Below are 26,791 nucleotides of genomic sequence, written 5' to 3' on the forward strand. Positions count from 1 at the left end.
GATTTGAATCCCTTCTTGTTGTATACATATGTATCTTCTTAATGATGTACATGTGTATTTTCATGTAATAGCTTTTATGAATAAGTCTTATAAATCTACAGCTAGTGTTTACTATTATTAATGCATATTTCAGCATTTATAACCATTTATAAACATGTACAAACATTTCTAAACGATGTATAACCATTTATAATGGCTTATCAATTAAAGTAATTAAAAACCGATACCCCATGTAAAATGAAAAATGACAACAAACAACATTGATTTGAATCATTCAACTTTTAAGGGTTTGCTTTTCCCCCATCATCCCTCAGTACAAAGCTTTGGGACATCTAGCTCTGATTGTCTCTAGCTGTATGATCTAGGTAAAGTTTCCCCTAGGTACAGATCTAGGATCAGCTCCCCCTCCCCAATCCTATCCTTAACCATTAGCAGAGAAAATGCTAAACTGTCCTCAGATACGCTTCTAAGGAAAACTTTACCTTACTTCTGTATGATCAGAGCCCCCCAGTCAAAAACAGAAACACCCCTTTCAGTTCAAATACATCAATAAATATCGTACGAGAATGAATTAATGCCATGGAAAGAGAAACAATGTCATTGGAAATATAGTCACGGAAAAAAGATCAAGCGCATTATTTTGTGTCACATTGACACTTTCTCTTAACAAAGACACAATTTGTTGAGAAAGACACTCTAAAAACAGAACACGGTTCATTCTAAAAGAACACTTTTGTTCCACGTCGTTCTAAAAGAGAGTTTGACAAATAAAGTGACAAGATGTACAGTAGTAAAACAGCTATTCTAAACTGGTTGGTTCGAGCCCTGAATGCTGATTGGCTGATAGCTGTGGTATTTCAGACCATATACCACAGGTATGACAAAACATTTATTCTTACTGCTCTAATTATGTTGGTAACCAGTTTATAATAGTAATAAGGCACCTCGGGGGTTTGTGATATATGGCCGATATACCACGGCTAAGGGCTGTGTCCAGGCACTCCGCGTTGCATCCTGCTTTAGATCAGCCCTTAGCCATGGTATATTGACCATATACCACACCCCCTCGGGCCTTATTGCTTAATTCTAGCATTCCTAAAAAGGCTGACTAACACTGACTTGTAAGTGACACAACCACCATTCTGTGTTAGTTATGTCTCTCAAAACCAAGAAATCAGCCTAGATTTGATACCTTGTGTCCCAAATGGCAACCTATTCCCTATTTAAAGGGTGACATTTGGGATGAAAAATAAAGTACAATCAAAGAGCACTTTAAAAATGAACAGCAGTCAAACATGGAGGATTTCACGGGTCAAGGGCCCTTCGGAAAGTTATCTTTCTACCCTGTCCTCTGTCCACTAGACTAGAACTGACTCCCAAATGGCACCCTATTCCCTACATAGTGCACTACAAATAATACACTATGTAGGGAATAGGCTGTCATTTGGGATGCACTCTAGAGCATTATGAAGCACTTAAAACACAATAAAATTCATTGCTCAGTGATTACACTTGGTGCTGTCTGAGTAGCTTTTGTGGTTGGCCGATGTAGAAATTTGACATTTTATTCATCAGAACATGCCATGTACAGCACAAGTGTGTATTGCCATTAGTGGTTTGGTCCACAATACAATGTCCTGTTCCAAAATCGGAAATATACATTGAAGGTAAACATAAACAGACTGTTGTTTTCCAGTGATGAAGAAAATAAATAATATATACTCAGAAACACACACACACACACACACACACACACACACACACACACACACACACACACACACACACACACACACACACACACACACACACACACACACACACACACCCTCAAGGACACCCAGGTCGAAGCATACCATTTAGGTTAAACATGAACAACCAACTGCCTAAAAAATGTACCACATAATGAAACGAGTGGCAAAACACCTCCACATGACAGCCACCACACCAGGGCCATGTTCATTAGGCACCAAATGGGAGACCAAGGACTGAAACAGGAAGGGAATAAATAGTATATGGAGTTGTCGAAGAAGAAACACATATGTTTCGAATTCCCATTGCAAAATGTTTTAATATGTTTTCCGCAGTGTGTCCAAATGAACAGGACCCAGACTCTCTCTTCTTCTACTGCTTTCTCCCAGTATCGTAGTTATTTCCTCCCTATGCTTTGCTTCGGATAAGTAAGCTGCTTTGGCATGTTCCACACTGCTGTGTGTGTGTGTGTGTGTGTGTGTGTGTGTGTGTGTGTGTGTGTGTGTGTGTGTGTGTGTGTGTGTGTGTGTGTGTGTGTGTGTGTGTGTGTGTGTGTGTGTGTGTGTGTGTGTTTCACTGTGTAACCCAAGTGGAAGGTCTCTCCAAAGAGAGCCTCATTAAGAATACATAATTAAATATTCAAACACTGTAGCTCTCACTCATCATGTCTTTTAGCAGGCTTGCAGAACCAACAACGGGTTGAGTCCGGTGTGTGTGTGTGTCTTGTGGTTATAAGATCCCTACCTTTACATAAGACTTTACATAAAACTTTATTGCGATAACGCCCCAGATAAACAAAATACATAGGAAAAACGCTTTCACACACACACACAATTCCCATATCTAAAAACATCCCATTTGTCAGCAGCCGCCGCCATGGTCTAGTTCAGTTGCTGGTGGAGGGGCGAGAGAGATGAGCTGGGGTCGGAGAAGCAGAGAGAGCTGTTCTAAAGCAGGGTGGGCAGGAGGGAGAGAGTTGGTGTAAGGGCTGCGAGTGTGTGTGTGTGTGGGGGGGGGGTCAGTCTAAGGACCGCTGGCCTAACTTTTGACATTTGACCTGTCCTCGGGCCTAACACTCAGTGGGAGGGGGTAAAGTCATTGGGTGAGAGGCCCAGGACTGAAAGCGACAGTAACAGTTCTTTATTGTTCCATACAGAGTTTGTAATTAATGAGAGTGGGGTCCTACCCCAATCTCCAGCCCCAATCTGGGGGTGTCCCCCCCTCTCCCTATCTCCTCCAGAACCCCCTGATACAGTCCCTGGGGACAAATGGCTGAAGTCTGGAGGACAGTCTGTCTGTCTGCCTGCATGCCTGTATTTAGTCCGGCTGTATTCAGTCTTTCTATATTCAAGGCTGGTGCTGCAGTCTTAAGTTATGGCGTCTGCCTCTGGGGGCCCGAGGGCCTTAGCCCCACCCTGGTGGCCCTGCTCTGGGTCCCTGCAGGTCGAGAGGTGGCTGTGGGGCTAGAGGCGGGACCAAGTCCTGGAGGAAGGGCCTCCCGGTGTATCTGCTGTATCCCCACCTGTTGGTGGCGTGGCAGGACCGACCGTACGGGCTGCTGCGGCTGGGGCTGAGGGGAGCGGAGCGGGTAGCTGCGTCTGTAGCGTAGCGACTGTGATCGAAGCAGGACCCTGGTGTACTGGACCTCTGGCATGATGAGCTTCAGACACAGCTCGTGGGCCAGACTTCCGGGCCACGTGGCGTTGGTGTTGGTCGGCAGGTCGTAGCCCACGATGTCCACCTTTGCACTGGGCTGCCACGGCCGCAGCTCCTTGTTCTTGATCTGGGCAGCAGAGCGGAGCTGGGGAAGCCGTCCTCCAAAGCAGCCCCTCACCAGCCTCTCCTGGGCCCTGCGGAGCAACCGCACCTCCCTGGCCACGCACGCCGGGCCCAGGGCAGTCAGCTGGCGCCACAGGGAGGCGTTGAAGTGATCATAGAGGCGTGCATCCAAGGCGTTCCAGGCGCGGATCTTGAAGGGGAGGCCTGGCGAGAGGCTGTGCTTGGAGCCGGACGTTCGCATGTTCAGCTTGACGTAGAGCACGTCTTCCAGATCCCAGGAGAGAAGGTGACGGAGGAGGACCAGCGACTCGTCAAAGTACTCGGCGATCATCACCAGGGAGAAGACGCGTTCTGTCTCGGCAACAAAGGCCCGGGCGTACGCTGTTGCGTCTGCCGCCGGACGGTCCTTATCCCCACCTAGGTCAAAGGTCAGCGTGTTACGGGCGTACATGGAGTCCTTTTCGTCCTGACGGTAGTACCGCCACGGCTCGTCCAGAAATGCCTCCAGGGACCCATTGGGAACTCTCTTAAAACTCTGACAGTACTGGTTATAGTAGCTGAACAACGATTCAAACATGGACCCTGGTTCTCGAAGTATGGTCACGTAGATGGTATCGTTAGGCATGAGGCGCTGCATCTCGGCACGGTTGAAGCGCATGTGGCTGGTGACCACGTTGGGTGGCAGGGTGTGCGGGTGGACGAGGTGGACGTTGAAGGTGCGCGGGTAGCAGAACTGGTGTCCGCATGCCTGCACAGGGAGCGCCACTGTCAGGTTGTTGCGCTCTGCGAAGCGGAAGAGCAGATTCTGCATGGTGGTGCTGGCCGTCTTGTGCGTCTTGAGGAAGGCCACGTTGGTGTGTTTGGGCTTGAGAGAGGAGGACAGCTGGGTGCGTAGTGACGGACAGCCGAGGTGAAAGGCTTCCATCGTCCTAGATGAGAAAAATAGAGAGGTGGTGGGGGGGGGGACACTTTATGAGGAACTTTAAGGTGAATAAAGTTCCCATTCAGTTTTGACTGATTAACACAATGGTTAGCATAATTATATATTTTCCTTGTCTCTAATACACATGATTGGGTTGACGATTCGATGCTGTATGTTATGGATTAAATCTGTTGACAGTGATTGATGCCAGACTAGAGGAACAGGGACTGTGACAATGATTATTATTGTATTCTGTCAAACAAGGCGGGCCATACTTGGTTACAATAGAAAAGGTTTAAGTGCGCATCAGCCAATTAAAATCATTGACGCTACATGTTAGCTGTTCCCATTTCATTACCTGGCACATTTAGCCCTATGCTAACCTGAGCAGGTGGCATTGATTATTTCCTGTAACAAATTCTGTGTGTGTGTGCGTGCGTGTGTGTGTCTCACCAGCTGAAATGGCCACCATGGTGCAGCAGTAGGCTGACGGTACTGATTGCCACAAAGACCAGAAATATCTTCTTCTGAGACATGATCCGCCACTTCACTGAGGGAGAGAAAAAGGAGAGCGAGAGGAGGGAGGGACAGACAAAATGGGAATAAGGTAAAAGGGAGATACAGAGATAAGTAGGTGAGAAAGGGAGAGCGATAGAAAGGGTAAACGTACTGGATATGCAAAACCAAAGGAGCGAAAGAGGGAGATTTATTTAACGTATAATTGGCCTCATCCATAAGCAAGAGTGTAGTGACTTGACTTTTGTCCCATTTGAATGATAGTGGCATCGGGTCCTTCTCATTAGCCTCTTTGAATATTCATAATAGGCAGTGGACTGGATGTACCTAGCTAGAATACTGAGTATCCATTAGCTCATTCCTCCTAGGACTCATCAAGATGCGTACATTACTGTAAGCAGACCCTGTTGATGGCCTCCCAAGTGGTGCAGTGGTCTATAAGGCACTGTGCTAGCAGTGCTAGCTGTGCCGCTAGAGATCCTGGTTCGAGTCCAGGCTCTGTCGCAGCCGGCTGTGATCGGGAGACCCATGGGGCGGCGCACAATTGGCCCAGCATCGTCCGGGTTAGGGGAGGGTTTGGCCGGCAGGGATGTTCTTGTCCCATCGCGCACTAGTGGCTCCTGTGGCGGGCCGGTGCAAAATGCGCCGGTGCAAAAATCCGCACTGACACGGTCGCCAGGTGTACTGTGTTTCCTCCGACACATCGGTGCGGCTGGGTTCCGGGTTAAGCGGGGCATTGTGTCAAGAAGCAGCGTGGCTTGGCTGGGTTGTGTTTCGGGGGGACGCGCGGCTCTTGACCTACACCCCTCCCGAGTCCGTACGGGAGTTGCAACAACGGGACAAGACTGTAACTACCAATTGGATACCACGAAATTGGGTTTAAAAAAAAACACACCCTGCAGGTAGAATAGAATAAAAACGTAGAACATTAGAACATGTTCTCATTCAATGGAATAGAGTGAGTGAGAGTGGTACACAGTGACAGCTTCCAGGTTGCCTATGTCACCTCACCTCAAGATTCCAAGCCAACCTCCTCTCCTCCTGCATAATAATGGCCTCCTGCCAATGTCGCCTCTTGATTACACTATCCCATTCCTCAGCACGTCAGGTCGGGTTACTCACCGACATTGTAACCACATTTCCACAACTACTTCCTCTAGTCCAGCAGTGCTCAACCCTGGGCCTGGAGACCCAAACTGATGCACATTTTTGTTTATGCCCTAGCATCTAACACATTTCTATTTCAGAGGCTTGATAATGAGTTGATTAGTTGAATCAAGTGTGTTGGTGGTGCTCGGGCAACAAACGGAAATGAACATCCCTTTGGGACCCAAAGGGCCAGGGTTGAGAAAGACAGCTCTAGTCTACTCCAGGCTCTAATTGTCCTTCGGATGGGAGGTTCATCCGAGGTCTTGACCCACTGTGGTCACTGTGGCACTTGTCGCTAGTGTAGGGGGTGTTAGGTTCTAACGGAAACTTATAAAAGCTCACGGACGATTAGTAAAGCTCAAACCAAGTTTATTCACCCATTGGGTCACACAGCTGCATAAGAGAAAGGGTGGGTTGCACCAACATGGTTTAAATTAATCTAGGATTAGAGCTAATCTAGGTTTTGTACATCTAGGTTAATAATTCATCAGAGATGTGTTGCACCACTTAGTTTTAAATCTGGATCAGTAAATCTATGATCAAAGGTTTTAAACTATGATTAGTGACATGTCAAACCAATATATGAGGTATTTCGTGAGTTGAAGCGAAGTAGCTAGCCTACTTGACAAATGAGGCCACAAAATTGCTGTTGCTTGATAAAATAATAACAATGTAACGTTAGAACTACTGCATCTCCAACGTGAAAGGTTCTCATGGGTTGGCTGATTTGAAATAAAATCTGTTATTTAGCCAGTACTAGACAGAAAACTAATTCATTAGCTAACTTTAGCAACTGTAGCTAGCTAGTTTATAAACCATGCTAGCTAGCATAAAATATCATTTATAATCGTTATTACTTATTTAGGCATTTATTATTTGTCTGCAAGCCACCTGATCATGACACGTCAAAGAGGTTCAAATGTCTCTGCTTATGAAAAAAAAACTATTGTTGGCTCTGATGGAGGAATTTAGAAAAGTAATGGAGGATAAAAAGACGGACAACAAGACTCAAAAAGAAGGACAGATTTAATGGATCGACACGGATTAAAGAGAAGAGAGACCCAAATTGGAATGAAGGCGTGCTGGAAAAACTTAAAAGACAAAGCCAAAAAGGATGCGTCAGAGGAGAGGCGGGGGCTATATCAGACCGGAGGGGGGCCTCGGTCCAAGGGAATTGATCCTCTCTCCCAGAAGATATGCAGGATGATTCCCCAGCAGTTTCCCCTCTCCTTAACCCCTATGATGACGACGGACAACTCGACCCACCAATATTTATTAAGCATAAATAACTGGTAAATATCAATGACTATAACTCACGTTAAAACTAACGTTAATGCTACTTCACTACAATGTTACCGTTATCAGCCCCCTTACAGCATGTTGCATAACATTATAATTCGTACCAAGGCTGGACACATCATAAGCCCCAATTCAATTGTTGGGCACGTAAATAGCCTACGAATAACGAGGTCATTTTCTTTCTTTCCTTTCCTTTAGTTGAGCTGAGACCCTGTGCCGCGGAGAAACAGCAGTGCCTGGATCTTGAACCAGCAGAAAAAACACCAAACAGGCCAAGCAAACGCCCCAGCACTGACGTGAACCAAGCTCCTATTGATGTTATAGAGCTGGAGAGAGAGAATAATCTACTGCAGATTGAGGCCCTGAATTTACAAATAAGAGCTACTGCAAATTCAGAAACAGAAACTCCTTCAGGGAAACAAATGCCCACTGTGCAAAGAATGCTGATCTTTTTTTATTTATTTAAGCAATTATTTAAAACAATGCTTTCCCAAGCAATTTGGTATCCTCCAGTCTTATCCCCACAATTGTGTTCTGGTGCTTCCAGTTCCACCCTGTATGGTATTGAGAATAACACAGTCTTAATAATAGATTTAGCCTAATTAGGAATTGTATGTGCCAATGAAAATATAATATTTATTTTTACATGTTACCAATGTTACATTATACACACCTAAGGCTGCAAAATGGTTCTCAATCAAGGTTCTCCTCACAGCATTTCCATTTGCATTGGCAGCATGTTGCACCTGGCCATCTTCTGCATTCTCCTCAGGTAGGTCCTCCTCAGCCTCCTCAGGTAGCTCGTCTTCTTGTCTCTTGCCAAAGTTATACAGTACCGCCACTGGAATAATGATTGTCAGTGTAGTGTCCATCTTCGTGCGGAGGCCCTCCTTTAGGCAGGGGAAATATTTTTTTCCACACTCCAAAAACTCTCTTTATGTGACCTCTTGCCAGGATATGAGAGGTGTTGTATTCTCTCTCTTCAGGTGACTGGGGGTTTAAAGGGAGAGTCATAAGGTACCCACAACAGGCATATCCATTGTCACCCAGTAGGTGGCCTTCATATGGCCCCCTTTGCAGAATTGCACACAGACCACTATTGTCATAGATTCTGCTGTCGTGGGTGGATCCCGGCCATCTAGTTACAATGTTGGTGAGCTGACCTTGGACATCACAGACAGCCTGCACGTTGACGAAGCAGTAACCTTTACGATTACGGAAGAGTTCTCCATTCTCACCACCAGGGTTGGGAATAGGAATGTGAGTACAGTCTATTGCCCATAGTACACCTGGGAATCTAGCTCTCCTGTAAAATCCGGCTGCTGTTTCCTCTGTAGGCTTGAACCTTATGTACCAGAAATCATATATCCCGAGGCTGCATTTACTGTAGCTGGGGATTTTAACAAAGCAAATTTGAGAACAAAGCTACCTAAATTCTATCATATTGATTGATTGTAGCACTCGTGCGGGCGATACACTGGATCACTGCTACTCTAACTTCTGCGATGCATACAAGGCACTCCCCCGCCCTCCCGCCATCTATCCGCGCGAACCACCGCATTTAACCAAGGAAAGATGACTGGGAATATGGCCGAATACAAACAGTGTAGTTATTCCCTCAGCAAGGCAATCAAACAAGCGAAATGTCAGTATAGGGACAAAGTAGAGTCGCAATTCAACGGCTCAGACAGTGTGTTGCAGAGTCTACAGGCATTCACGGACTACAAAAATAAAACCAGCCATGTCACGGACACCGACGTCTTACTTCCAGACAAACTGTGGGCTCTCCTTCTCCGTGGCCGACATGAGTAAAACATTTAAACGCGTTAACCCTCTCAAGGCTGCCGGCCCAGATGGCATCCCTAGCCGTGTCCTCAGAGCACGCACAGACCAGTTGGCTGGTGTGTTTATAGACATATTCAACCTCTCCCTATCCCAGTCTGCCTTCCCAACATGCTTCAAGATGGCCACCATTGTTCCTGTACCCGAGAAGGCAAAGGTAACTGAACTAAATAACTTCTGTCATCATGAAGTGCTTTGAGAGACTAGTCGAGGATCATATCAACTCCACCTTACTTGCCACTCCATTCCCACTTCAATTTGCATACCGCCCCAAAAGGTCCACAGACGATGCAATCGCCATCACACTGCACACTGCCCTATCCCATCTAGACAAGAGGAACACCTATGTAAGAATGCTGTTCATTGAGTACAGCTCAGCATTCAACACAATAGTACCTTTCCAAGCTCATCATTAAGCTTGAGCACCTGGGTCTCAACCCCGCCCTGTGCAATTGGTTCCTGGACTTCCTGACGGGCCGCCCCCAGGTGGTGAAGGTAGGAAACAACATCTCCACTTCGCTGATCCTCAACACTGGGGCCCCACAAGGGTGCGTGCTCAGCCCCCTCCTGTACTCCCTGTTCACCCATGACTGCGTGACCATGCACGTCTCCAACTCAATCATCAAGTTTGCAGACGAGACAGCCTACAGGGAGGGGGTGAGGGCCCTCGGAGTGTGGTGTCAGGAAAATAACCTCTCACTCAACGTCTACAAAACAAAGGAGATGATCGTGGACTTCAGGAAACAGCAGAGGGAGCCTCCCCTATCCACATCGATGGGACAGCACTGGAGAAGGTGGAAAGTTTTAAGCTCCTCGGCGTACACATCACGGACAAACTGAAATGGTCCACCCACACAGACAGTGTGGTGAAGAAGGCGCAACAGCGCCTCTTCAACCTCAGGAGGCTGAAGAAATTTGGCTTGTCACCTAAAACCCACAAACTTTTACAGATGCACAAGTGAGAGCATCCTGTCGGGCTTTATCACCGTTATCACAGGAAGGCCAAAAGGATCATCAAGGACATCAACCCGAGCCACTGCCTGTTCACCCCGCATACCATCCAGAAGGCGAGGTCAGTGCAGTTGCATCAAAGATGGGACCGAGAGACTGAAAAACAGCTTCTATCTCAAGGCCATCAGACTGTTAAACAGCCATTACTAACATTGATGGGCTGCTGCCAACATACTGACTCAACTCTAGCCACTTTAATAAATGGATCACTAGTCACTTTAATAATGCCACTTTAATAATGTTTACATATCTTGTATTCCTCATCTCATATGTATATACTGTATTTTATACCATCTATTGCATCTTGCCTATGCGGTCATCGCTCATCCATATATTTATATGTATATATTCTTATTCCATCCCTTTACTAAGATTTGTGTGCATTAGGTAGTTGTTGTGGAATTTTTAGATTACTGTTAGATATTACTGCACTGTCGGAACTAGAAGCACAAGCATTTCGCTACACTCTCAATAACATCTGCTAACCATGTGTATGTGACAAATAACATTTGATTCGATTTTAGACTGGTAATAACATTGGACATCCTGACTACAATCCTGTAGACGGTTGACTTGTGGAGTCCAAAAAGATCCTCATCCATCATCTGGAGAACATCCAGTTGCGTAGAACAGTAGGGTCACCAAAAGCAGTGCAGCCGCGTTTCTATCACTCCCATGCTTTCCAGTTGCATTACAGAGTCCTTGAAAATGCATCATTATCTCTAATTATTCTCTGAGGAACTCTGTCCTTTTGGTCTCTCCACAGTAGTTATGCTGCCATTTGATCAGTTAAACCACCTCAAGTGGCAGTTTATAGTTAATCTCCAATCTAAGTTTATATTTTTAACAAGAATTCTTTGAGCAACAGCCTTAAAATGTATCTAGGTTTAAAGTGGAAACTACATTTAGATTAAAGGAAACATTTAATTTAACTATGATTCATTTAAAACTAAGTTTAACATTTGGTGCAACAAGAATAATAGATACACCTTGATTCAACCCAGTATAAGAGTTCATCCATGTTGGTGCAACCCACACAAAGACATGTTTCCCCCGGTGGTAGTGTATATAGACAAACATCCTCCTCCCCTTTGAACAATACATGTTTATTGAGAGGCAGGAAGTTAAAAACTTCTCCCTTAATGTGACCTGACCTTGTCTTCCTTCCTCACTAAACTACATCTTTCCATCAGTGCTTTCCAACATGCGATTGCTTTTCCTTTACTCAGTACATTCCAAGCTTAATTGCATCCACCGCGTCAAATCAAATCAAATTGTATTTGTCACATGCGCCGAATACAACCTTACAGTGAAATGCTTACTTACAAGCCCTCAACAACAATTGCTTCAAGAAGTTTTATTTTAAAAGGTGTTAAGTAAAAAATAGATAAGTAAAAAAATAGATAAGTAAAAAATAGAAAAACTGAAAGTAATAAATAAACAGCAGCGGTAAAATAACAAAAGCGAGGCGATATACAGGGGGTACCGGTACAGAGTCAAAGTGCGGGGACACCGGTTAGTTGAGGTAATTGAGGTGATATGCACATGGAGGTATTGTTAAAGTGACTATGTATAAATAATAAACAGAGAGTAAGCAGCAGTGTAAAAGAGGGGTCTGGGTAGCCCTTTGATTAGCTGTTTAGGAGTCTTATGGCTTGGGGGTAGAAGCTGTTAATAAGATGTCTTTTGGACCTAGACTTGGCGCTACGGTAACGTTTGCCTTGTGGTAGCAGAGAGAACAGTCCATGACTAGGGTGGCTGGAGTCTTTTTGTCACGACTTCCGCCAAAGTCGGGCCCTCTCCTTGTTCGGGCGGCGCTCGGCGGTTGACGTCACTGGTCTTCTAGCCATTGCTGCTCCACCTTTCATTTTCCATTTGTTTTGTCTCGTTTTCCCTGGTTCACATCCCCTCATCAGACTAAATGTATATTACCCTCTGTTTCCCCCATGTGTAACGATCGTTATAAGGAGTGGACCAAGGCTCAGCGTGGTTTGGGTTCATCATAATTTATTTAAATGTGAACCAGCAACAAAACAATAAAGAGTAACAAACAAACGAACATACAGCCTTGTAGGGCTCAAAAGCAACAATACAAAAACAAGATCCCACAAACAATAGGTGGGGAAAAAGGCTGCCTAAATATGATCCCCAATCAGAGACAACGATAGACAGCTAGTGTGTTTGGACCATGATAGTTTGTTGGTGATGTGGACACCAAGGAACTTGAAGCTCTCATCCCGCTCCGCTGCAGCCCCGTCGATGAGAATGGGGGTGTGCTCGGTCCTCCTTTTCCTGTAGTCCACAATCATCTCCTGTCTTGATCACATTGAGGTAAAGGTTGTTGTCCTGGCAACACACGGCCAGGTCTCAGACCTCCTCCCTGTCGGCTGTCTCATCGTTGTTGGTGATCAGGCCTGCCACTGTTGTGTCATCAGCAAACTTGATGATGGTGTTGGAGTCGTGCCGGGCCATGCAGTCATGAGTAAACAGGGAGTACAGGAGGGGACTGAGCACGCACCCCTGAGTGGCACCCTGTGTTGAGGATCAGCGTGGCGGATGTGTTGTTACTTACCCTTACATAACCATTAACTTCTGGTGTAGAAACCAGACTATGGCACTCAATATTTCCATAGGATACCTGATAATTAACAATATTTCAAGTTTAGAGTCAGAACTCATCAGTCCCCCATTTTGAACATTTAACTCCATACTGTTCAACATTAAATTAACTTGGAAATTACTTATAAATGAACAAACAATGATAATAAAACATTTAAAAAACATGATTAACATTCACAGTTAGTGATTAGGTTTACAACTCCGAAACGTATGGCCACTGATCTATAATCACACTATGCACACTCTTATCTCTATCTCTCATCGGACAACAGCATGACATTTCAACTGGAGTTTTTGGCTTTCTCCATTTCAGCTTCTGGTTCCTAAGAGAGTGAGAGCACAAGACTTGAAAAGCAAAGAGAAACACAACGCATATTAATAGAAGGGTGTAACTATGCATAATTATATATAGACTTATGTCAATGCCAACACCTGCTTGTAAAAAAGGCAAAGACATACTAGCATAGCCAGATTAGGTCAAGTGATGGTCCAAGCATCAGTAAAGTTTTTCGTTGTTTCAAAATGAGTCTTGTTCCCTCACCACAATATTCACTTTTAGGTAACCATACAAATTGGATATTTTAATGATTAAGAGCATATTCCTTAAACAATTAATAAAAAGCTTGCATGTTTTACAACATAATTTGTAAGTTGCTCTGGATAAGAGCATCTGCTAAATGACTTAAATGTAAATGTAAATGTAAAAACCAAAGTTTGATAACATGACAATTCCCACTCTCTGTTCACCTGACTCTATGCCTTCAGGATACTTTCCTGCTGGGTTCCACAAAAATAAAGGCCCTAAAAACCTCTTCATGCTTTCACCCAGTCTTCCCCTTTCAGACCACAGGCTCCAAGAGGTGTTCTCAAGCCGTGTCATTTTCACTTTGCTCCCCTTCTCCTTCTTCCTCCTTGGCCACCCGATATATACGTGCGGTGGCCTTAATCCCTTTGGGTCCCCAGGGCCAGGGTTTAGAAAGAAAGTTCTAGTTTCCTCCAAGCTTTAACTGTCCTTCGGATGGGAGGTTAAACCAAGGTATTGACCAACTGTGGTCACTAAGGATCCATTGGCACTTGCTGCTGGTGTAGGGGTGTTAATCCATGTGTTCTGAATTCCCCAAAATGGCTGCTCATACCACCACTAGATCTACGTTGCCCATACTATTACAATGTACTGTATGTCCAGAATATAGCCCTAGCAGATTGCTATATAGTTACAATATGGCCCCATTGACCTCCATTGAAGAGCACGAGTGTACTTACCAAGACATATGTTTCATTTAGTGCCACAGACAGACAGACTAGACTGATGAGATATCGCCCAGATAACAGCAGACATAAAGGGCCCAAAGGCACACAGATGCACACGCACACGCACACACACACCATTTTTTGCAGCGGTAAGATGAGCCGTGGGTTTAAGCAGTGAGTGTGTGTGTGGTGTGTGGTGTGTGTCTATGAGTGAGCCACCCCGCGAGGTGGATCAGGTGTCATGGAGAGTTAATAAGAAAGGGACTTAAGTGGCTCTCTGTCAGTGAGCCCCAGATTCTGGTCACACACACACACACACACACACACACACACACACACACACACACACACACACACACACACACACACACACACACACACACACACACACACACACACACACACACACACACACACACACACACACACACACACACACACACACACACAGACTACTACTACTAAATCATAGTCGTGTAGTGGGTGCTGGGTGTCAGCCTCCTGTGCTGTCATATCTGTGCCAATCGCTGTGAAACTCAATCAGGCCTTTTTAATTAAACACGGCTCCTTTCTAGTATGGCCAGAGTCTGTGTCTGTCTCCGTCTTTGTGTGTTTTGACCTAAAAAAAGATTTTGCGACAATCTCTTTTGTTACGGAGTCGTAAATAAAGCCTTGCCATCCATTATGTGATCAGCTTAGTTTTAGAAAAAGGGCAGAGAGTTATTTGTCCATGTTAGAGCTGTTTACATCAGTGTCTTTCACTAAAGTCACAGTTATTTCAGTGTGACGTGAAGGAATTCAAACGGTCAGTTTCTCTTCATTTCTCTGTTGCTTCTCTCTGTCTATCTTTTCTTTCCTTTCCTTTTCTCTCTCAATCTCTCCCTCCCTCTATCTTCTTTTCTCTCTCTCTCCCTTTTTATTCCTCCAGCACTCTATTTTCTTTTACAATAATTCTACACCAATCATTGTCAGACAGTGGAGTCAAAGTACGTCAAACACACCGTGAAACGAACAACACACCTCTAGCGTGACCGACATAAAAGTTATTTGAGGCTAGCCTTAATGAAGTAATGAGCAGACCTTCATGCTAGCTAACTCTCAACTCCCTCCGGCCCAATGGCAGATGCTTATAGTCTTGTCCTGACGTCATACGTCGACCCCTAACCTTTGACCCTGTACGACCGTAGATTACTTTCTGTCAGAGACCTCCCTCACTAGGTTTTCTAGTGGACACAAGACCCACAAACCTATTATCAAATTGGTCAGTTCAGGATGAAGCAACAGGCCTATGATTTAGATTCGATTTACCTCCACACTGTTCTCTCTAATTTGTTGGGGCACTGAGCAAATTTGTGGTCTTGTGAACAGAAACTTGAACATTGTGAATATGTTGTGCAAATTCCAGCGCGTTTACAGTGAACACTGAGGCTGTACCCTTACAGTTTTAGACAGTAGCCAATAGGCTATTTGAGCATCATGTAGGCCTACCAACAAAACCAATGGAGCAAATCCCATAACATTTTCACATGGAAATAGCGTTTGATATCTATGATATAGCCTACAGTAGCCTACTGTATATGGGGTGTTCAATGCAGGCTTACATTGCATGAGACTTTTAAAAAACGTTGTTTTTTTTACATTATGAAGGTCTTGACATTAATTAATTATAACACCATGGGCCAAATAGGTGACTGTAAATTGCATTGAATTGTGTTGTATGATGCAAGAAGCCACTTTATGAAATATTTGTATTTATTTTTTTACTATACAGAGAATTAGACAATGTAGACTACCCCTCTGCCTATTGGCTTATTTGCACATTCAAGCCTGCCTCAAAACACAACACTGCTTCTTTAATTAAGAGTAAGCTTTTTCTCAAAGACAGCTTTAAATGTAGCCTACACATTTTGTGCTCTTGTAAGAAGCAGTAACTCCCCATTGCTGACCTATACTTATCGAAAACCAGGCTAATTACTCGCTAACTAGCAAAGAATATCAACAAATGTGCACATGCACATGCACTCTGACCTGAACTGATCTGAAAAGAGCATTCACTCAAAGGTGATTGAAAGACCGCTCGTGGGCTACCCTCGCCAATATGATTCTACTCCGTTGCGTTCTGGCTCTGCCTACAACAAAATCACAGACTCAATCTTGCAGTTAGATTTGTTTTGGTTTGTTGCATTTAAAATGTTGATTTGATCACAGAAAAAAATGTTGATCTATATAGTGCAAACTAATAGGGTGAACTCAGTGAATTTCAATCTTTTGCGTCTTTGCGAGGCCTGGCATTTCTTTTGCGTGGCAGTCCGAGGAAGTGCGCGGCTTTGAGGGAACATTGTTGGTAACACCTAATAATGATTAGAAATCCTTTATAAATTATTATAAATGCATTTTGGGTGAACTATCCCTTTACTACAGTGCTAAGTGGGGAATGAATGACCCTCCCTCACTCCCTCCCTCCCTCCCTCTGTTATAAAATATGACTGGCGTAGGAACAGATGTCAACCAGTGGTAGGGGTCACACTGCTACAGTAATACCACACACACGCGGCTGACTGACATGCGATGCTCCAGCTGTTCACTCAGCACTCTGCCCCCGGGGAGATGACCCATCATCAGAGCTTGGGGAAGGAGCGAGCGTCTCCGGCGGCAACCAAGGGCATGGGGAATCTACTCTCTAACTGCACTATCCCCCACTCTGTCACTCTTTCTCTATATCCTCTCTCCTTGTCTCTCTCTCTACCCTCTACCCTCTCTCTCTCTCTCGCTCTCTCTCTCTCTCTCCCTTTTTCTCTTTCTCTCTCTACTCTCTCTCACTCTCACTCTACCCTCTCTCTCTCCCTCTTTCTCTTCCCTCTCTCTCTCTCTCTCTCCCTTTTTCTCTTTCTCTCTCTACTCTATCTCACTCTCACTGTACCCTCTCTCTCTCCCTCTTTCTCTTTCTCTCTCTACTCTCTCTCTCTCACTCTCACTCTACCCTCTCTCTCACTTTCTCTTTCTCTCTCTACCCTCCCTCTCCCTATACTCTCTCTCTCCCTCTCTCTCGCTCTCTCTCTCTCGCTCTCTCTCTCTCTCTCTCTACCCTCTCTCTTTCCCTCTCTCACCTCTCTCTCTGTACCCTCTCTCTTTTCTCTCATGTCTCTCTCGCTCTATTTCTCTAGTCCGGGAATGGGCAACTTTGATGGAGGTGGGGGACAGAAAAAAATCTGAACTCATCATGAAGGGCCGCAATTGGTTGCGGGTCTACGTTCCCACAGTCTAATCCCCCTCCAACCCAACCTTGATGCTTTAGCCGTCCCCTATTAGCGACCACGTGGAGAGAGAGAGAGAGAGAGAGAGAACTTCTGTAACAAACTCTCTCTCTTTCAGCGTGTTCCACTTGAAGGTTACAGAGGCACATAGAGGGGAGAGGAGGGATGAAGGGATGTGAGAGAGGGATGAAGGGATGAATACGTCTCAATGGTATTGCAGTGACACAAGACAAGGTGACAGCAGCGCAGCGCTAAATAGAACATATTAAAACACGATCATAAGATCTTAATGGACTATAGTCTGTGACAGAATTCCATCTGGGAATTCTAGACGTCCATCATCTCCTTCTGACACCAATTGATCAAAACAAGATATTCCAGAGATTCCGGTCGGACCAGTCACCGTAGTTATTACAGAAGATGTCACGCTATAGCACTAAACACGCATCCTGTGTGTGCGTGTGTGTGTGTGTGTGTGTGTGTGTGTGTGTGTGTGCGTGCGTGTGTGTGTGTGTGTGTGTGTGTGTGTGTGTGTGTGTGTGTGTGTGTGTGTGTGTGCGCGTGCATATGTGTGTGTGTGTGGCATCATCATGGAAACGCTATAGATCAGTGTCTATGTCTGTCTGTCTGTCTGTCGGTCTGTCTAATAGCTGGGTTTCTCACATCAATGGAGTCGAGCGGAGACGACTGTCGGCGAAGTTTACCTCCGACTACATCCAGTCGCTGTCAGTCGATACGAGGAAACAGTCAGTGGTTATATTTGACAAAGGGTTTTACTTCAATTGTATGGATTCCAGCAAACATTGAAAGGCACAGAGAGGAAAATACATAGGTACATTGCAACGGTTTAGGAATTGACATTTTTTTGCAAATATCGACCGACAGTGACTCAATGTAGTCAGAGGTAAACTCTGCCCACAGTCGTCTCCGCTCAACCCCTTTGATGTGATGTACATATCGTGGAGTTGAGAAACTCAGCCATCTGTCAGAGACTACAGTGGATGTACTCAATTGAGAACTGCATTGAAATAGGCGGAAAAAAGAGGGAGCGAGAGAGAAAGACAGCCACCCTATCATAGCCCTTCTTATATCTTGTATGTCGTACAGATGTAATCGTCAAATCCAGAGAGGCACATCCCAAAAAAGTAAAACCACAACTTTACCCCTTTCTTCACACAACCGTAACGCTAGAACTAGGGTAACTAACGTGTGTGTATGTGCGTGTGTATATAGATTCAGAAGCCTGACAGGGAAAGGTACTATTTCATATTCAGGATCCTCTGAGTGTTGGAAAAGTCTGCCTCTGCCTGTTCAAACTATTCCAACACTGTGTAGCTTTCAAAGGGAGGTGATATCCTGGTTGATGGAGAGGGTGCCTCTGTGAGCAATCCCTCCTAGCCCAATGAGGATGACCAAATAGAGTTCCTTTGTGTATGCTATGTATATGTTGTTGTGTTTATATGGCTAAATAACCAAATTGACGTGGCATTTTAGCTTCCGTTTTTTTAAATCCTGCCACATATGCCAAACTTGCTCAATTCTATCATGAAAGAGGAACCCAAAGGAAAAAAGTCTGACTTTTTGTTGTTTATCCTCGATAATTCTTAATCAAATGCATCATTTTGTATGTGTACCTTGTTTTAAACGATCAAACAAACTAAACTCAACTAAACGTGACATCATTTTCACAGGGACTCAGGGCCATATGTATCAAGCGTCTCACTCAGAGTAGGAGTGCTGATCTAGGATCAGGTCCGTGTAATCTTTTCATTGTGGTCTAAAAGACTAAACTGATCCTAAATAAGCACTCCTGCTCTGATATGCCTGATAAGTACGGCCCCAGTTCTTAGGGGGCTGTTTGCTTACATAAGTCTTAAGTATTATATTTTTCTTGGAATCCTCAGAATCAACCTGATATACAACGGTTTGAAATTGTACTTCGCATTGCCTCCCAATCCTTCTCTCCCTCTCTCCTCATCTGCCCTCTACCCATCCTCTCTCTATCTGCTCTTCCGAAAAACATCCTCATCCCTCCTCCTCCCTTCTCTCTATCCCCTCCATCCCCTCACTTACCCTACATTCATATTTTCTCATTTCTCCTTTCTCCTCACCCACCTTACATCCCTTCTCTATCCCCCTCTTCTCCTACTCCATCCCTCTTTTCTCCTAAATTCTACCCCGTCCCCTCCTCCTACCTCTCAAGCCCAACCCCTTCTCCCCTTCTACTCAACCACCCTCCATCCCTCCTTTCTACCCTTTACCTCTACCCCCCACCCCTTCCCTCATTCTCCTCACCCACCCTCCATCCCCCTATCTCTACCCCTCCCCTCCTCCTCCCCCCAGTCCAACCCCTTCTCCCCTTCTCCTACCCACCCGCCATCCTTCTTTCTTCCCCCCAGCCCAACCACTTCTCCCCTTCTCCTCACCAACCCTACATATCTACCCCCCCATCCTAACCCCTTCTCCCTACAATAAGCGCATTCACTTTCAGACCCGTTCCCAGCAGTGTATTGACTGCATCCCAAATGGCACCCTATTCCATTTATCGTAAACAACAGAACCCATAGGGCTCTTGTCAAATGTAGTGCACTATATAGGGGAGTAGGGTGCCATTTGGGACACAGTCTTTGTCTTGGGCCACACCCCGTTAGCCAGACACACATTGAGACAGACTCTTTGTGGTCCTGAGAGGTTCATTACTGTTCTGCTGCCTCTATGAAGGACTTTCATAGAAACAACACTTCTCCCTAAACGACCCCCCGCAGAGAGAGAGAGACAGAGAGACTAAAAGCAAGCTATATAAAAACTCTAATGTTTTTCCAAATATGACAGTGCCATTTCTAGAAAAATACAATTGAATAGCAAACATACAATTAATTTTGGAGCAACACAGGCAATCACCCTTTTCTCAAGGCCTATTCTAAAATTAACTACAAAAACGGTCTGTGAGTCTTTTGAATCACCCAGACAGACCATTACCGACTGCCTCAATTTCTATCAAAAGTAAAACCCAGAAATAGACCCAATTCTCTAAAACACTAAAAAAGCTTGCTCTACTTTCTTTGTTTTTGAGAGCAGAAGGATTAAAAAAAGCATGCAGGCCAGTGCTGCTTATCAAACTGACAGATCAGCTGTTCATTTACATAAGAAACATCCTCATCGCCAAATTAGTTTACATTTTGGGTCCCTCTTCTCCAAAACCCACTTTAATCACACACACACACCCTGCCAAGCACAGCCAGTTACCACGATGCTATCGGTCCCGCCTGCGTCCAATTTAGCGAGTGTTGTAAACAGTACTCTGTTATAAAACTACATTATCAAGGTCTCCACACTGCCCTCTCTACACACAGAGAACACTTGCATTGCTAGGTGGCCAGGATTTTCCCCCCTAATTGTAGCACTACCTCTCCATTACCTCATTGTTTTCACCCTACTCATAGAACACACACACACACGAGCACACAAGCGTCCGCACACACACACGCACACCCACGCACACCCACACACCACACACACACACACACACACACACACACACACACACACACACACACACACACACACACACACACACACACACACACACACATGCACACACACACACACACACACACACACACACACACACACACACACACACACACACACACACACACACACACACACACACACACACACACACACACACACACACACACACACACACACACACACACACACACACACACAGCCTAACCCTGCTGTTAAGTACAACAGCAATTACCAGCACTCTCCAGGCCAAAGGCAATCCGTGTGTGTGTGGCCAGCCAAGGCAGCTAGACTGTGATTTGTTTGAGTGTAGTTTATTTTTCCACAGTGTAATCGGAAGAGCAGCAGCAAGGAAGGAATGTGTGTGTGTGTGTGTGTGTGTGTGTGTGTGTGTGTGTGTGTGTGTGTGTGTGTGTGTGTGTGTGTGTGTGTGTGTGTGTGTGTGTGTGTGTGTGTGTGTGTGTGTGTGTGTGTGTGTGTGTGTGTGAGATCGTGTATGTTCTATGAGAGAGGTGAAAACACACACGCTCCAATTAACATACTGTTGAGTTTATAGACAGTGAGAACATGAAAGAGGTTTTGGTTTGTTGGTTGGTGTGTAGCTGTAGAATATGTGTGTGGGTTGTATACATATGAAAGGGATTGAAGATTTCTTTCATCACTTAGTTGTATTGACGTGGAGGTAGAAAAATAAACACACCATTAACTGGATGTTGGAGCAAGACGTAGGACACACATACACACACTCACACACGCACACACACATACACATAGTTATGTCTTACTATACTTGTGAGGACTTTTTGGGGACCATTCAAAATTATATTTTCCCTAACCCTAAACTTAACCCTAACCTTAACCCTTAACCCTAAATCTAACCCTTAACCCTAAATCTAAATCTAACCCTAACTCCTAAACCTAACCACTAACCCCTAAACCCTAACCCCAATTCTAACCCATAACTTACCTCTAAGCCTAAAATAGCCTTTTAAAAAGTGAGGACTGGCAAAATGTCCTCACTTCTCTGAATTTTAGTTGGTTTACTATTACTGAGGACTTCTGGTACTCACACGTATAGTAAAACGTGTACACACACACACCGACTAATACTAGTGTGACTAATACTATAATAAATCTATTAATATGAGAGGCTATGGTTGCAACTATCCCATTACTTCTAATGATGTCTAATATGGAAACAGATGGCTGGATCAATATGTCTGTACATATTTTAATGATTAAACACCATTTAAAGAGAACTCCGTCCAGACGCAATTATATAATGGAGGGAATTGGCTGGTAAAGTGTGTTGATTCTTTTTGAGGTAAGCATTGGCCAGTTGTCATATATATGTGGACTAATTAAATCACCTCTAAGGATCTAGGAACAAAATGACTCGATTAAGAAGCAAATAACATCCTCAAATCCAAAGACCCATGCGCATGCACACACACACGCTGGGCATCCACAGTGACTATTTGAGTCTATGCAAATCAAGCCACAAAGGTCAGGGGGTAAAGGTCATAGGTCCAACTGATAATGATGAATGGGGTCATTTCCTTGGTATTTTCCTCCTCTGTAGGGTGTGTACCATGTCTTGAACTGTAAGGAGTCATAGCCTGATCCCAGATGTGTTTGTGCTGTCTTGCTTGACAATGACTTCCAATAAGTTGGCAAGACAGCACAAACAGATCTGGTTTCATGCTAATGCCTGTAAGTCTGCCAGTGGGGTTGGTTGAATTCTTAATTGTGATGCAACAATTTTTAATATAGTTCTCCTTATTCTAAAAATGTCAGAGCAGATGGCATATAGCCTCTGGCAGAGCTTTAGTGTAGGAGAAGAAGGGAAGGAAAGAGATGGGGATGGAGAGTGGGGAGGAAGGCACAAAGAGAGAGGGGGGCAGAGAAAGAGGAGAGAAATAATAACGAGAGGGAGAGGGGGAGACAGAGAGAGACAGAGAGAGACAGAGAGAGACAGAGAGAGACAGAGAGAGACAGAGAGAGACAGAGAGAGACAGAGAGAGACAGAGAGAGACAGAGAGAGACAGAGAGAGACAGAGAGAGAGACAGAGAGAGAGAGAGAGAGAGAGAGAGACAGAGAGAGACAGAGAGAGACAGAGAGAGACAGAGAGAGACAGAGAGAGACAGAGAGAGACAGAGAGAGACAGAGAGAGACAGAGAGAGACAGAGAGAGACAGAGAGAGAGGCAAATGTGATATCTCCCCGCCGCCACAAAAGGTGCTGTTAAAGACTGTAATCAGATTCCACTCCAGTCTTCTCTAACTGTGGTGGTTTTAAAGATCCTGCTCCTCGAACTCTCCTCTACTGCCAGCCAGACGGAGGAGGAGGAAGAAGAGGAACAGGAGGAAGCAATTCATATTTTTCACAAACTGTATGCACGGAATACATATTTTTCACAACAATATACTCTTACATGTTATAAACAGCGCCCCATAGGTAACAGAGACCCTCCATCTGAGGAGAGATTCATTAATCCATCCAGACCCCCTAAGGGAGGGTTGCTCTGCACCACACAGACACGCACACCACTCTGCACTGAGATGGGTCAGTAGGGAGACAATCTATTACTGACCCCTGCCAGACAGTCATGGCCCCAAGGGGATTTTGGGGCCATTCAGTATTTTGAATCATTATTTTGTACTGTACACAGCAGTTTGTATCTGTGTTTTTTTCACCTCAAAGTTATCTACTCTGAGGATTTGTTTAAGTGTTGAAGAACCTAAAAAAAAATCTGAAAGTCGTGTCCTGCTGCCACTGGTAAGGATTTCTTTGAATAGGAAAAAGCTTTTTGAAACATTCTGCTGGATTATATTCTGCAGTGAAATATGACATTGTTTGGACAACAGTTGCTTAGTTGTCTATTGGGACACCTGTGTATGCAGCTTTACAGTGTCCCGATACTGGACACTGTAAAGCTTACCGTGCACTTCCCAGTCGAACCAGTTTGCGCTTATATTACGTTGACATTTTGTGACGTTTTTTTTTTTGTTGTCTTCAGCTGTTTTTTCCTCCGGCTTGTTCGTCCACACACATTTTTTTAATTGAGGCAAGTCGAAGTTCGGTAGTCAAAGTCGTTGCCCCTCCGTCAGTGATTGGTCAACAGTATTACTTCTAGTAGGAGTGGGAACGTGAAGTGTTTGTTGTCGTTCAATGAGATGGGGTACGTTTTCATACACATTTTGTCACTTGAGAATTACCGCACAAAACACGTTAGTTCGATGTAAAATTGAGCGACTAAGACATAATTTACAAAAACATCAACGTTAATGACAGATTTCTTGATTCATCTTAGATTAATTCTGACTATTTTGCAAGTGTTTATGGCTATGTCGTTGTGAGGGTGGCTCAAGAGGCACAACAGTAATATTGCTGTTATTTTTTCGTTTTTCAAGCAAAGGTCTTTAGGGAGTATGAGAGCACAGATGGTCGTTTAGCTATGCCGAGTTCTGCTAGGAGCAAACCAAATTGATGTATGCTGAAGCCTTAACTAGACAGGCAATCCAGTGTGTTCTTATAGGGTGGTGTGAACCAAGATGGCCTATTGCTGCTGGTGTTGTTCAGTTACATCAGTGGTTCTCAAACCTCTCTGTCGGGACCCCAAGCACATATTGGCCAGATACTCTAGTGGCCGCTCTAACAATGAAAATAAATGTCTTCAAAAATGAAAGGTAGTCGGGAGAAGGCCAGATCAGGAGGGACCATTCTAGCCAATGAGAGGGCAGAACAACAGGTGGGTTTGAACAACAGACACTACTTTTTCACTAGTTACCCCAGCCACAAAATTAAAATGAGCTATATCGTAAAAATGCATGCACATTTTTTAATAATATTTGTGGTGTTAATTTGAGGTTAGGGTTAATGTTAGCAGTGTGGTTAAGGTTAGTGCTAGGTTTAAAATCACACGTTAAGAAGATAAATTGTCGAAATAGGCGGGGTTTATAATGTTGTGGCTGTGGTAACTAGTGACAACCAGGCACAACATCGATATTAATATATTTATCTCAAAGTTGTATATTCGATCAAATAAGCCACAGGTAGCAAATAAGCCATTCAACTATTTGTTAACCAATTCAACACTCGCATTGACCTCCACACAAAAATTCCTTGGTTGGTGAGCGAAGAAAACACACAAAAACACCACCTGTTGAAAAAGACATATGTTGGGCCCTGTTATCCCTCTCACTTCACCTCTTCCTCTCTGCCCCCAGCCATTCCATGTATTTGATCTATTCCAGAGATAGTACGTACACCTGATTCGACTTGCCAATTAATCATCAAGCCCTTGACTACTTTGAATCAGATTAGTTAGTTTACAGCATTGTGAAACGTCTGGGGGTCCCCGAGGACCCGAAGAGAGGTTTGAGAACCACGGAGTTACATCATTGGGAGCAGGGCTAAGATATGGCATTGGTGTGGCAGCGCCAGAAGATGTCTTCCTTTGATGTTCTTACCATGTGGAGAAAGGGTTTGTGTTTCCTCCCTCCGAGGGGGTAGTCTTTCCTTGGGTTCATGGGAACCACAGCGGTGGAGCCGGAGGGCAATTCCAACGGTCACGCCCACTCTTCCAGCCAAACCTGGGATGTAGTGTGAAGTTGCCCCAAGGTGCTGATCTTGGGTAAGTTTAGCATTTTCCCAACTAATGGTTAAGGTTAGGATTGGGGCAGGAGAAGCTGATCCTAGATCTGTACCCAGGGGAAACGTTCATACCTGTGGTGGTCCAAAAAGCCACTTTCTGAGCACATCTACAATGGGTATGTATATGTATGGAAGGTTTCGTTCAAATCAAAAGGTGTGTGTAACGGATGTGAAACGGCTAGCTTAGTTAGCGGTGCGCGCTAAATAGCGTTTCAATCGGTTACGTCACTTGCTCTGAGACCTTGAAGTAGTAGTTCCCCTTGCTCTGCAAGGGCCGCGGCTTTTGTGGAGCGATGGGTAACGATGCTTCGAGGGTGACTGTTGTTGATGTGTGCAGAAGGTCCCTGGTTCGCGCCCGGGTATGGGCGAGGGGACGGTTTAAAATTATACTGTTGTGTGTGTGTGTGTGTGTGTGTGTGTGTGTGTGTGTGTGTGTGTGTGTGTGTGTGTGTGTGTGTGTGTGTGTGTGTGTGTGTGTGTGTGTGTGTGTGTGTGCGTGCGTGCGTGTGTGCGTGTGTGCGTGTTTCCAATAATCCACAACGGTCAATTCCCGACTGTCAATTTAATCCAGGTCCCCATGGATGGTGATGTTGTACATCTACAAGGAGATGAGAATAATGTTTTGCCACACCAAGAGCAGCCCGGCCCCACTGGACACACCCCTGGCTCTGCAAACCCTGCCCATCTGTTTTTATATCTGCTTTGCCACGTTGGTCTGGCACTGGCAAAGGGCACACTATAGAGAACGACTGCATTGCTAGTTGGCCAGGAATTTTTCCTGGTCAGGGTAAGTTGGTCAGGGAAAACTCCAGGACCATAATTGTAGTACTGCCTCTCCATTACCTCATTGTTTTCACCTCTCTCATATACACACCCCCCTCTGCGGATTTAATCACAACTACAACACACACACAACTACACGACACACAACTATAGAGAAGGGCCTGCCCTGAGCCCAGCCACCACACACCACACAAATACACACCACACAAATACACAACTACAGAAAGAGATAGTTGTATGAGGGCTAGCCTGAGCCCACCACCCAATTACACAGAGATGAGGTAGTGGCATGAGGGTCAGGACCCTAAGGCTATGCAGGACCAGGGTTGAAGTCCGCAGCTAGCGTATCCTTGCACCAGACCTGTATGTGCTTTAGCCCAGGGGTTTTCAAACCTCTCTTCTGGAACCCATGTATTTTAAAGGTCCA

The 26,791-nt window shown here is 44.8% G+C and overlaps 1 protein-coding gene across 1 annotated transcript in view; it reads right to left on the minus strand.

Moving 5' to 3' along the window:
* Nucleotides 1-260: 260 nt before the first annotated feature.
* The window catches only part of LOC118392130 (galactose-3-O-sulfotransferase 3-like), a 34,103-nt gene continuing 7,572 nt past the window's right edge, over nt 261-26,791 (minus strand). The window contains exons 2-3 of the mRNA XM_035783781.2: nt 4,907-5,003; nt 261-4,460 (exon numbers count right to left, since the gene is read on the minus strand). Coding sequence (XP_035639674.1) covers nt 3,125-4,460; nt 4,907-4,989 — 1,419 coding nt within the window. The 5' untranslated portion in view covers nt 4,990-5,003 and the 3' untranslated portion in view covers nt 261-3,124. The remainder of the gene's footprint in view (nt 4,461-4,906; nt 5,004-26,791) is intronic.

This window comes from Oncorhynchus keta, chromosome 13 (genome assembly GCF_023373465.1).
Source record: "Oncorhynchus keta strain PuntledgeMale-10-30-2019 chromosome 13, Oket_V2, whole genome shotgun sequence".
In the NCBI taxonomy this organism is placed as follows: Eukaryota; Metazoa; Chordata; class Actinopteri; order Salmoniformes; family Salmonidae; genus Oncorhynchus; species Oncorhynchus keta.